This window comes from Neolamprologus multifasciatus, chromosome 18 (assembly GCF_963576455.1).
Source record: "Neolamprologus multifasciatus chromosome 18, fNeoMul1.2, whole genome shotgun sequence".
Taxonomy (NCBI): domain Eukaryota; kingdom Metazoa; phylum Chordata; class Actinopteri; order Cichliformes; family Cichlidae; genus Neolamprologus; species Neolamprologus multifasciatus.
The window spans coordinates 27,990,076-28,003,519 of record NC_140456.1 but is presented as its reverse complement, the minus strand read 5'-3'; the positions used below and the strand labels follow the sequence as shown (position 1 = coordinate 28,003,519).

Genomic DNA, 13,444 nt, shown 5'->3' with positions numbered 1-13,444 from the left:
TTTCTGCCTCTTTTTTTTTATTATTATGAAAACCACTTTATAGAACATCACATCCGTTACAATGTAGAATCCAGTCATTTATAGTTTACAAATGACAAAATGTTTACACAAAATCATGACAGTGTTTACGTGATATCAACCACTACTAACATTACTTTATTTACTGTATCTTTTGGAAAAAATACAGCAATTTTAACAGCACAATACTTAAGAATATTTAACAGGAGCAGGTTTCATATTTCCCTGGTTTTATTATCACACTGTTCACCAAAATGCAGCAAACCTTCACCATCTTATCCAGAAGGGTCACCTCTTCACCCTCACATGGAAGAAGTAATCTGATTGGCAGGGTGGTATGTTTGAAGCAGGTCCCTTGTGTAGCGCTGGAACCCAGTCACGATGTGTTTCATCCATTTCATAGGCTGGTTTGCTGCAATAATGCCAAATAATTAGCAACTCTATAAATAGAAGGTGGTTCTACAAAATCACTCAGTAGGATGTTTGTTCTAATTTGCTATGAGCTCAGAGTGCATCGAAAATAAAACTAATAGGCTATAAAGAGTGATATGAACATATTTAGAACTTACCGGAATGAAACTGTCTGGAGCACCAACAGATATTTGGAGATGGAAGAGAACTGGATATCAGCTCATCTCACAGCTGCTATCCAGGCTACACGCCTTCGTTTGCTAACATTGATACATGAGCTGCCTCGTGTTGCTTCCAGGTTGGGAAAGAATGAAAAGATAAACCATTTTCAAGCTTATTCTCTTGCCGGTCGTGCGATCGAACATTGCAGCCGACCACACAGCAAATATGAACCGTGGCTGTTGTGTGTGCCTTCGCTCCCTTTTCACTTGCGCTAGACCCCGAAAATGGCGGATCGAGCCAAAATCCTTTCCACGCCCACCCCCGTGACATCACGCTCCAAAGCGACTACACGCTATACAATAGCGCCCTCTACTTCTGGACAGCAGGAATAACAGGTTTACAGCCTTTGGTGTCGCACTGAGAAGAAGCTGTGCTCCAGCACCCCCGGTCGCAGCAGAGAGTATTCCCCACAAATCCCCCACCCTGCTGCAAAAACGCACAGTATTATTATACAAACATAACATATTTTGTAAAGATCTCACTGTGAATTTCACACTGAATTTATCCGTGTGTGTGTGTGTGCGTGCGCGTGTGCGTGTGTGTGTACACCCATGTACAATTGTACATTGTAAATCATGATTAAAAGACATAAAAGCTGCATTTTAAGAAAGAAATTTAAGGAGCGCATTGTATTTACCATGATAATTTATTTGGTGAAGGCAGACCTTTTGTATATGTGTAAAATAAACCACATATCTGCCAACCTCCTGTCTCAGGCTCAGGTGTTCCACTCCCATTGCCCCATTCCCACACACTGATATCTGAGGATGGAGGTTAGTTATTTATGTCACAAAACAAGTGGAATTGTGTAAGGAAAAAAAAAACTTTCCTTTTTGCTAAGGCATATAGGATTCCCATGATGCATTGAGTATTTCTTCCTCAGTTACATTTCTCACTCACTGTGTGTTAATAGACCTCTGCATTGAATCCTACTTGTTATTAACCTCTGTCTCTCTTCCACAGCATGTCTTTTATCCTGTCTTCCTTCCCTCACCCCAACTGGTCGCAGCAGATGGCCGCCCCTCCCTGAGCCTGGTTCTGCCAGAGGTTTCTTCCTGTTAAAAGGGAGTTTTTCGCTTCAAACTGTGGCCAAAGTGCTTGCTCATAGGGGGTCATAGATTGTTGGGTTTTTCTCTGAATGTATCATTGTAGGGTCACCTTTACAATAGAAAGCGCCTTGAGGTGACTAATGTTGTGATTTGGTGCTATATGAATAAAATTGAATTGAATAGAACAAACAGCAGCCCGATTTCAGACAGAGCTGTCATTAAACAGAAGCTATGAACACAACTCTCTTGAGTGGACAATTGAAGAAGTTTGTTTCAAGTTTTAGATTTAGGTTGCTCTTCATTTTGTTTTGATGCCACCAAAGAAGACTGTGTTGAAAAGCTTTCAGTAATGAACCGTTTTTCAGTACAAGCTTAAATGCTTCAGAAAGCTTCATTTAGCCAGCAGAAACACAAAGTCCATTGAGCCAAAATGGAAGGAAACACATGGGCAGACAAAAAGTACAACACAACAGAAAGCTAGGACAAACCCAGACTTTATATACAGACAGACGGAGCATTAATAGAGAATGAGTCACATCTGGGGAAAAATAAGAAACAGGTGAAAATAATCAGATAACTAAACAGGGGAAGCAAAAACGCACAAGAGACAGACTAGAAAAATAAAACATTATGGCGACTAAATAAGATATGGATGAAACACGGGGAACGTAAAATAAACTTAACCAAGGAACAGAATACAATCAAACTAGAATTATGAACAGAACACAGACTACAGGTAAAAAGGCCTGATGATATAGACATAATGAAACCAGCCATACTATAAAAATAAAAATTGCATAATTACAACAGACTAAGGGTCAAAGAAAAACCTAAAAATAACAGAAATTGAGCGCAGGAAAAAACAAAAACAAAACACACACACACACATATACACACACACACACACACACACACACACACACACACACACACACACACACACCAAAAACAAAATCAGTATATATAGTATATAGTAACAAAATAAAAATAAAACAAATGCCGTTGTAACTGAACTAACTCCATAAAGGTTTAGTTTCACTAAACTAAAGAAAACAAGAAAACACCTGCAAATATTTTCTAAAATGTAGTGGGTTTTTTTTTGTTTTTAATTTAAAATATTATACAACAAGACGAAGCTGCAAACGTGAACGCAATTCTTTTTTCTCAACTGAAGCCTTTAATCGAAAAATCAAATAAACAAATTGGCACTCTCTTTTGGCCAGACACGTGACAGCTCTTCTGCTATCATTTTGTTCACATTTAAAATAAAAATGCAGACATAAGTGTACACATTAGTTTTTGAATGCTAGTGAAAAGGGTTTTCTTTTTGTTTGTACTCTCTTGAGAATAATCTTCTCCTCAAAATGCAACATTTGTACTTGCAAAAATTATTTACGTGCGCTTAGAATAGAGGCACAAAAATAACGTCATAGGTTAAAAATGATCTATAAGTCACTTCTAAATGTTAATGTTTGGTTTATTTCGGTGTTTCATTGGTTCCTGACTAAATCGGTTTGGCTTCATAATTGGACCGTTTAATTTAATATTGAAGCCTTACTCTGAGAGCTGTCAATTTTGAATTTCACCCGTCATATCCCCCCGATGTAAAATCTTCTGTTCTTATTTAAACGGCTGACTATGAATTGAATTTAACATTAAAAATATTTTAATACAAGAGGAAACATTTTCACCGGGAGCAAAAATATTATGTTAATAAGTGGACATCCTGAAGATTGTATTTTAAATATTGTTCAGTTCTCTTCCAAACCCCAGCAGCTGTGTGCTGTAAGTTTTGAGTGTCTATTAAAATGAAAATAAAAGTATTCTAACATCTCACCTGTTTGTCTTTATTCAGGCATACATGTGTACTATGTTTATTAATAGAGAGATTAAGCTTGTGTTTCTGTCATGTAGTGGTTTTGCTTAACCGTATGAAGCTCATTAGACATTATGAAACAGATGATATGTAAAAGCGAATTTTGCCAAAGTGCTTAAGATACTTTTTAATTATTTTTTTTCTTAAAAAAATCTACTACATCATGTGCATTTTTTTTCATTTCATGTGTAATTTCCATTGCAAATATTAATCACAGTTACATTAAGAAGGCAACGCAGTAAAAACTCCGGAACGGAGATGTCATCACGTACACTGCCGTCCTCGGGAGGACTCCCGTGTGAATCGACAAAGTTCGGACTGGCGAGAGAATCGAGAAACTGGCATTATTTGTTGTATTTCGTCACTGGGAGCCTCCAAACATAAAAACTTGAGCCTAAACAGAAACACGTGAAAGGCAGTCCTGCTCGTGTATTCATCACCAGGAGATATTACAGACATGAAAGGCAAAATCGTGTGCCATAGCCAGGGGTTAAAGTGCGCCCGTGTTTTTTATTTATTTATTATTGCAATGGTGGCTGATAATGAAGTAGTCAGCAAAGAACAAGTGACTTTTAACGAACGTAGCACATAAAGATCGTTGAATGTAGTACAGCTTACATGTGTGTTTATCAGTTAGCCATCTTAACTATATTCCTGGACAGCATTATTCTTCGACAGTATTCCACAGTGGTGCAGTTTGGTATGTAGCGCAGTGAGTTTTAGGACTCAGTAATGCAGTGCAACGTTGTTATTGTTAAGTGTGATTCATCAATTAGCTGTCAATCACTTGAGTTGACCTCATTTAAATCGGTAATAAAATATAAATATTATACATATAAGAAACCCCAAAGAATAAATTCGAAACCCAATTGGTTAAGAAAGACAAGCCCCGCCTTCCCCTGCTTGTTCAGACAGCTAGGATTGTATTTTACACTGACCTAGATCAGTATAAGTATCATACAATGTAAACGAAGCACTGAAACTTGCACATATTTTTATAGATGCATTGAAGCTAATCGGGATATTTACTGTCAATCTGTGGCTGCGATTAATCACTTTACTGGAAACTTTTTTAAGTAGTAACTCATTACTTCATCACAGAGGCTAATATTTCTGTCCTAAAATCGTTTAAATAGTAACAGCCTTATTGTAATATAAGCTAACCTTTACACGTAACGTTAAACTAGCACCATAAAGACAGTAAAACACGTAATAATATCTACAAATGCATCTTAAAGCTGTTATATTAGCACTCGTTGTATTACTAACATAACCACATTCACTGTAACGGCGGATATGTAAAGCTAGCTCATATTCACGTAATATAACGTTTGTGGTTTTATTTTGGTAACTTCCTGCATGACCGGAAGTGAACGATGTAACGGTAACCAACTTGATGTACAAAAAAGACGGAAGAAAACGGAAACTAATGCTAACGGAGAAAAGGAAGAGAAAAACATGGTTAAATTGTACAAAATTAATGGTTCTAGATACAGTTGACAGGGGAACAAGGTTTGTAATGTATATGACTTAATTTGAGCAATCTGAAATGCATAATATGTATTATATAGTTTAATGGTTAACGGTTAACGGTTAGACCAGCATAATGAGCGGTTAAAATGGTGTTACATAAATAACATGGTAATTGTTTTATTTGTTTGTCTAGCTCTTACGTTGGTTCGATGTCTGATACACGGCAAGGAATAATAAAGGTCATTCAACAACCATCAGTTCTGGCCTTCTCAGTTCGACTGGATGCTATATTAACATTATTGACACTCGCTGACTTTCCATAGTCGTTGATAAGCGAAGCAGACTCTGACCCTGCGTCACATATTTGATGAGGAGTGAGAACGTGTTGCAATGTATATATGTAGGTGTGGTTTGGCTCTAGAAGAAATGTGAGGCCCTTTCTCAATTCTCAAGTACGCCGCCGAGAACGCACGGGAGTACGGACTCGCGATTTGTACAATTGGAACACCAGCGTACTTGATGACGTCACAGGTCCGGAGTTTTTACTGCCGTCCCCTCATAATTTAACTGTGAGTAATATGTTATGAAGCTTAACTTTAATCACAGCCAAACCGGTTTACTCAGGAACAAATAAAACACTGAAATAAACCAAACATTAACATTTAGAAGTGATCTAAGTGACTTATATATCATGTTTAACCTCAGTAGTGAAATCTCTATTAATAAAAATAGTGTACATGTACATACGTGTACATACCTTAATAAAAACAAGCAGGTGAGATGTTAGAACGCTTTTATTTTTATTTTAGTGGGACACTCAATACAATAGACAGCTACTGGGGTTTGTTTAACCTGAGTAGTCAAGGAGCTTGCAAAGAAAAGCGTCTGGACTTCTTTAAGTTACTTGAAGACGTTTCACCTCTCATCCGAGAAGCTTCTTCAGTTCTAAGGTCAAATGGTGGAGAGTCCCAGATATAAAACCTAGTGGGAGTATCCCCCCACACAGGGACAAAAGGACCCCCTGATGATCCTCTAATCGCCTGAGCCAAGGTGTGGAACTGGGTGTGGGGTCCCCATCAGCCAGAGTTTCGGGTGAGCTCATTGTGAAACCTGGCCCCACCTTATCATGCGAATTCCTGAGGTCAGATGGCCCAGGATGTGAGTGGGTGTTTAAGGCGTCTGGGAAGGCACTTCCCAAGCGCATGGCACAACACAGAAGAGCCACCTCCACAGGACAAGACTCAGCTGTCCATCTGCATCTTAAGGATAAAGGACACTCTTTTGGAGGATGCCAATGTTCACATTTTGGACAGAGAGGACAGATGGTTTGAAAGAGGAGTGAAAGAAGCCATCTATGTCCACTGTGAGCGACCATCTTTGAACAGAGGCGGTGGTTTACGACACCAACTCTCTGCCATCTATAATCCAGTTTTGAGATCCCTTCCCTGAAGAAGCTTCTCGGATGAGAGGTGAAACGTCTTCAAGTAACTTAAAGAAGTCCAGACGCTTTTCTTTGCAAGCTCCTTTGACCACGATGACCTGGATGACTGAGAACCTTCACAGACATTTAACCTGAGTAGCGAAAAGACCGCGGGGGGGGGTGAAAACGATGTGCCGGGAGTCCGCTGTTCTCGCCGGCTGTAATAATCCTCGGCCTTTGCTGTGTCCCAATTCAGGGTCTTCACGCTTGAAGTACGCATTTCAAGTGCGATTATGTCACCGCCACGCGACGACGGCTGTCCCAATTCGAAGTGTACTATATATATATATATATATATATATGTTCAAGACAGAAGAAATTTAAACTGTTTTAATGTGAAATTGCAAAAAGCTTAGCTGTGTCTCTAAACCTGTGTAACTTTGCTCTGCTTCACTTCAGCAGCGTCAGGTGTTGTTTATATGTTGATTCATGGTTTTCTTTAGTTTTCGTTCTACTGCAGAATATTTTTAAGTTTGTTATCTGCTATAAAATCACAGGCCAGGAAAATCTCCTTCATGTTTTTCTGTGTTTTATCCTCAGTTACTTTCACACAAAGGCATCTGCTGTGATGCTTAAACCTCTGATGAAGTCTCACAACTGTCAGCTTTCTTTTTATAGATATGAAAATATGGATATGTACTGATAAATGATCAGAATTATAATATTTATGACTTTCTGAGGCAAAATTTCCCCGATTCAAATCGAATCGATTCTAGAAATCAGTGACGATACCCAGCCCTAGGACTAAGGTGCAAGTACCCCTTATGTGCATTTTGCAGGCAATTACACGGTAGCACCCGCAGCTAAGGCACAAGTAGCCTGTAATTATGTGTAATTTCTGTAATAAGTCAGTTTTTTTGCAGGATTCTATAAAATAATTACACTGTTAGATCCCAAGTACCCTGTGATTATGTGTAATTTCATGTATACGTGTTGTGCCAAAAGTGACGTGAGTTATTTAGTTGATGATATTTTCCTCTAACCCAGGGGTCTCAAACTAGCCACCCGTATATTGACGTGAAAAAAAATATGATGGAGTTTGGCCCTTGAAGTTTTTTTTGTTAGAGAGGATTTGTTTGTTGTTGTGTGCAATGTTAAAACAAGTTCTTTAAAAAGCAAAAAATAATTAAATTATTTAATGAGCCGCCATGTGTGTGGCCAGAACATTTAAGTTTGAGACCCCTGCTCTAACCCATTCACAACTGGCCTAGTTATGGGAAATAAAACTGGTTATAAATACCAAGGCTGTAAACACGTTTATTCCTACTATAGTGTTTGACATTTTAACATTCTGTCTGTGAGGACTGAGTTACATTTGCAATTACCAGCCAAAATGGCAAAACAATGTTTTGTTCAAAAACAAAAATAAACAAATATCTTCAATGAAATCCTCTGATCACACTTTTCTGCTGTCACACAGAGTCACCTTCTGCTCATCCACTTGAATAAGTGCCTTTTGTTCCAGCCTGTTAAGATCATTTAGGAAACAAGCCTGTATTAACTGGTGATAGTTACAGCTTGACTCATGCAGGTGCCTGCTAGGGAAATGATCTACTTCGTGGTAGGTCTGGATGTGTGCTTTATAGAATGGGGACAAACGTGCAGATGGGGACATGCAGCCTGAGGAAATATATCCCCTTTTACATTTGGGTAGGATGGAGAAAACCAGGGGTGACTTCTGAGGAGGTTATTAGTTATTCTCTCAAATATTATCTTTGAAAAAGGAAAAAAAACACAAAAACAAACAAAAAAAATCCTCATAAACTTGATTGTAGGACAGAGTAGTTATACACTACAGGTCCAGCCTGCTTCCTCTTTGATAGGTACTGATGGTGCACAAAACAGCTATATAAGCAAAATATATTTTTTATCAGTAGTATTATTATTTTGTCTGTCACTTAACATTTTAGACAGAGAAGATCTGAATTATTTGGTTAATGGACTGTTATACATTTCATAGCAGCTACATTTTGAATGGAAATTACAACCATGTCTGAGTTTTCATTATTACGGCATCAACATTTATGTCTAAACAAATTTTTCCCAACAAGTTGTTGTAATACACATTTTAGGCTAAGTAGTCTTCCACAGGCACACATGAAATTATCATTCAGGCACAATCACGTTTCTTGCAAAATGATCGCTTTGTTTCCAGCCATTATTAATTACTGCAGCAAGTACAGTAGCTTACAGAAGAATGAAAGTATTTGCTTTGAGGAGTTGTATATTCTTTTGCAGAACATAATGCAATGAAGCAGGGCCGCTGAATCATCTGTGCTGCACACTCTCAAGGACACCAAAAGAGGTAACATGCAATAACTATTACATTTAAAATGAAGACTTTGTAAGTTAATAAAACCTGTGGTGCTGCTGTTAGTTACAGTTGTGATATTTAAACTGTGTAAATGTCTGTAATGCAGACTCAGCATGTCTGCCAAAGACATTAGGAGGAGAAATAAAACAGCCAACGATTCTGTCTGGAGACTACAGGCTGATCCTCAACAAAGTTTATGAGAAGGAGCTGATCACTGAACAGGAGTACAACAACCTCAAAAGTATCAGGCGGAAAAGATGTGGAGGGACATGTTGTTGAGCTCGTGATTAAGATCATGAGTAAAGGAGACGATACCTGCGGAGCTTTTCTGAATCTCCCCTGCAAACTGATGAAAACATTAAAAGTACTTTCCCTCACTGAATGACACCCTGTTTGTACCTAAGCCTGACCAAGCTTCTTTACTTCAGCAAGGTAATTACACACACAGAGAATGTTGTGTCTGAGATCATATTCTAGTTGGATGTGTAACTCTGTTTCTCTCTATGTTCTGTCACAAGACGGCTCCAGTCAAATGGAGGTGAGGTCCTACTTCTGGAAAGGGCAGAGCAGCTCAAATAAGTTACAACATTTGTGTCAGAGAGATAATGTGCTGTTTAATCAATTTCCTTCACATAATATTGCAAGCTGTATGACATAGGGTCATCTCAAAGACTGTTGCTACATTCATATAGCCTATGGTACTTAGTGTTTGTATCTATCAGTCCATCCAGGCCTGTGCTGGTGGGAGCAGGTCTGTGATACAAAGCTTGTACTCAACTCTAGAAGACGAGCTGGACTCTACTGAGGTGGCAGCACTTTGCTTCCTGTGTCGTGATGTTGTTAGTAGAAGTCATCTGAAAGGGGTCAGTGCTGCATGTTCTATACTGTTATCCTTCCACTTGTTTTACTGACATGTTTTATGGATGCGTCACTTGTAGGACTGACAGTATGATAGATTGCTTAGATATGTTCATATTCACTGATAGACTTTCTAATGACCCCCCCCCCCCCCCCCCCCACCCCACAGATCACTAATATCAACGACCTGTTCTCAAGCTTAGAGGAAAAGGTCTCCTGCAGAACAATTGTTTGCTTTCTCAGCTTCTCTCAAACTATTGATGAGTAGACCTCGTCAGGTCCCTGGGCATAGATAGCAAACGATCAAAGGACACAGATGGGAGTCCTGTTCTGTCACAGTACAGGTGAACGCAGTCCCACATTGACTTTAATATGACAGCATGCATATAGTAATAATTAGTACTTAAATGCTATCAGTTTGAATTACAAAATCTTTTGCCTGTTTGGCTTTCTCTCCACATTTTTATTTTTTCTTCTTTTTTCTCCACTGTTAGGGTGATGCTGTACAAAATATGTGATGCTATGAATAACGACAATATCGCAATCATGAAGTTTCTACTGAGATCAAAGCTGCTGAAAAGCACACTGGATCAATGCAAAGTGAGATAACATTTGCACACCTTTCCAGCTATTTAAAAATCAACTCACCATATCTACATCTACAGGATGTAGTCATTAAGAAACAACTGCATCTGGGCTTCAGATTTTAAATCCTGTGGTGATTTTCTTTTTAACAAAACATTTATTTCTCAATAAATGAACATCAGTACATCACAAGAAGAAAAAAAATTGTCACAGAAACACAGGGCTGAAATATAATTGACCATATATAACAAAACACACTCTTTTCTTAAAGCACCACTGAGAAGAAAAATCAGTTAAATTATTTGTCAATGGATACAATGGAAATTCAGTTTTAACCTCCTAAGATCCGAAATCTTTCATGGCATGAAATTTTTAATTTCTCTTTGCTATTTGAGCTGATTGGGAACAGATGAATGTAAAAACAAAGAATTTACAGATTTTTATTTTTATTTTTTTCCTGATTTTTGTTTCTGAGAAAAGTGAGATCCACATATTGGGACATTTTAAATTTAAAAGAACAGTGGCAGTATAATGTCCTCGTGTGGATATCAGGCCCTCGTAGAACTTGTCGACATCTATATTTAACCAGCTAAATGAAAGTTGTATCAACCCTTTTCCCTGCAATATTATTAATCTTAATTTTTCTTCTTTTATATATAGAAAGTTTTGCTTGACCCACCACAAAATTTAACAGCTTCCATCTTACCAGCCTCTTTTTTGTATAGCTGGCGCCAAACAGAAATACCAATGAAGACAAAGCCTCTCCACATTTTTCAAAGACATGTGTTAACATAATGAACAGTGGTTCATTTCTATGTTTCTCTTGATCATAGACTGGATGTAAAAAAATAACCAAAACATATATAAAGCTAACTTCTGGATCTGAAATGTGAAAGCATTTAAGAAGTGCTTTAAACATATTATTCTAAGTGCATCCATCCCTAAATCTAAACTAAAAACTGAAGGTCACAGAGAATTTCAGTCTATGATCTGTGCACCCAGCTGACTTGTTCATTACAGAGCTGAAGATTTGTGTCTTTAAACTGGCATTTGAGCAGCATTTTGCTGTGAAGCAGTTGATAGATTTATAGTGTAGCTGCAGAGCCTCTGTGAACTAAAACCATCTTTGCTGTTAATTCCAGACAGCGCTGGAGGTGATTGCTGAGATGGAAAAGAAAGATTTAATATCAGACACAAATGTCAGTGTGTTGCATGAAATACTCCAAGAGATTGATCCTGAGCTGGCAATGATTGTAGAGAACTACGTTCAAGGTATGAGAGACATTTTTCACTTTACCACAGAAAAACATTTAGATGTAAACAGTGTGTTTCTGTGAACATCATCAAATGATTGTACTCGTTACAGGAGTCCCCCAGCAGCAGCAGATGTTACCTCCTCATGTCAGTATTGACAAGTGTATCTGTCTGTGTGTTTCTGAACATTTAATTCTGTGCGTCAGTTTGCTGATCACTGTGATGTTTATTCCCACAGAGGTTTTTTGACACAAATGAATCCCATCTTCCTCTGTCTGTAACTGAAACTCAGTGCAGTTGTAAGTATCTCTGTTCAGAAAAATTTGTAATTATTTTTTAGGAATTCCTACAGTCACTCTGGTTTTTATTATTTTGTCATAATAAAACTGGGCATGTAAATATGTTGTTCTTTTGTCTCTAAGGCAGAGGAGAGATTATTTACACTGATGCACGATCACAGCCCACCTCTCTTCCTGATCAGGTAGTTCGTTCAGACTTTTATGCTTTCATTCATTCTTTTGTCGGAACACTAAAATTTATATTAATGTAAAAACATAATAATTCACATTTGCTTTGTTTGTGTCCTGTAGTCAGAATACTACACTTTGACTCATAAGTCTCATGGTTTATGTGTGATCATCAATAATGAGATCTTCACTACTGAAACATATCTACGTGATCGAAGGGGAACTCAGAAGGATGCAGGTAGAGTTCTTACCTTCAAACCATATCATGATCCGATTTATGTATGACTGTTTTAACTAGAAGCACTGAGACCTGCACCAGTTACTGCACATACAGATCAGATATTCTTTGGTTTTGTAATCTACTGCTATACCTTCATTTGTTTGTTTTCTATGTGGCACAGATGCTCTGAACACAGTGTTCACAAGCTTAGGCTTTAAAGTGCTGATACACAACAACCTGACTGCAGCACAAATACGAAATGAATTAAGAATGTACAGCAAGAAGAATTTTGTGAATGATAATGCCTTGGTAAGTAGATTCATACATCTTTGGAATTGTATCCTCAACCACCATTCTATATTCTTAATTTATTTTATAAATCCCTGGATTTGCATGTCCCAGTGATCCCAGAAGCTATGTTGCCAAGGACTTTTTGTAACCTGGTAAGGTTTTGCATGGCAAATTGGCCCTGGGTGAGGGACCAGACAGAGCAATTCAAAAACCCCTATAAGCAGAATATCCAGGGCACAGTTTCCCAGCATAGGGTTACTGGGATCTACCCAGGAGCCAGGCCTGGGGAGGGTGCCCAACAGTGAGTGTCTGGTGGGCAGGCCTTAGTCTATGTGGGCTGCCTGGGACAGCCCGAAAAAGGGACATGGGCCCACCCTCCTGTAGGCCCAACACCCACAGGAGGTGCCATAGGGGTCAGGTGCATTGTGTGCTGGTTGGCAGCCAGGGGCGGAAACCCTGGTGGACAGACCCTTGGCTACCGAGACTAGCGAATAGGATATGGAATATATTGCGTGAAGTCGAGATGTACCGGCTAGATCGGGCTCTGGAACCAGTCTCCTGGAGAGTTGCTGCACTCTGTCTCAGTCTGGTGTTGGTGTAAACCGATCACCACCTGGTGGTGATTCTGACCAGGTGGTGGGAGAGGAGGCTGGATAGACCTGGCAAGCCTAAACATATAGTGAGGGTGCACTGGGAACACCTGGCAGAGGCCACGGTCCGGCTGAGCTTCGACCCATCCCAAGGGAGACTGGGGACATTAAGTCCGAATGGACCACCTCCATTGCTGAAGCTGCTGCACTGAGCTGTAGCTTAAAGGTAGTTAGGGCCTTTTGTGGTGGTAACACCTGAACCAGATGTTAAGACACTAGAGGTAAGTAATCTGGGCTGTAGCACCCAGATTACTTACAGCTACTTCGGTGCAACTA

At 38.9% G+C, this 13,444-nt stretch overlaps 1 protein-coding gene and 1 long non-coding RNA gene across 2 annotated transcripts; both read left to right on the top strand.

Annotated features, from left to right (window-relative positions):
- Positions 1-9,219: 9,219 nt before the first annotated feature.
- LOC146498229 (uncharacterized) lies at positions 9,220-9,919 on the top strand. The gene is made up of 4 exons (XR_014870946.1): positions 9,220-9,275; positions 9,362-9,381; positions 9,566-9,706; positions 9,871-9,919. It is a non-coding gene; the product is annotated as an uncharacterized LOC146498229 (long non-coding RNA).
- Positions 9,920-9,968: 49 nt separating this feature from the next.
- LOC146498228 (caspase-8-like) lies at positions 9,969-13,340 on the top strand. Its single transcript, XM_085141940.1, has 8 exons — positions 9,969-10,045; positions 10,196-10,301; positions 11,429-11,558; positions 11,653-11,687; positions 11,779-11,839; positions 11,963-12,021; positions 12,131-12,245; positions 12,409-13,340. The coding sequence occupies exons 2-8, from the start codon at positions 10,200-10,202 to the stop codon at positions 12,630-12,632; spliced, it is 726 nt and encodes a 241-aa protein (XP_084998066.1). The 5' UTR covers positions 9,969-10,045; positions 10,196-10,199; the 3' UTR covers positions 12,633-13,340.
- Positions 13,341-13,444: the final 104 nt, after the last annotated feature.

Bases quoted from the DNA above. Each gene is read 5' to 3' on its own strand.
- LOC146498228 (XM_085141940.1), top strand. From the start codon at position 10,200: ATGCTGTACAAAATATGTGATGCTATGAATAACGACAATATCGCAATC. The intron at 11,688-11,778 runs GTCAGTATTGAC...TTATTCCCACAG, and splicing joins AGCAGATGTTACCTCCTCAT to AGGTTTTTTGACACAAATGA. The intron at 12,022-12,130 runs GTAGTTCGTTCA...TGTGTCCTGTAG, and splicing joins CCACCTCTCTTCCTGATCAG to TCAGAATACTACACTTTGAC.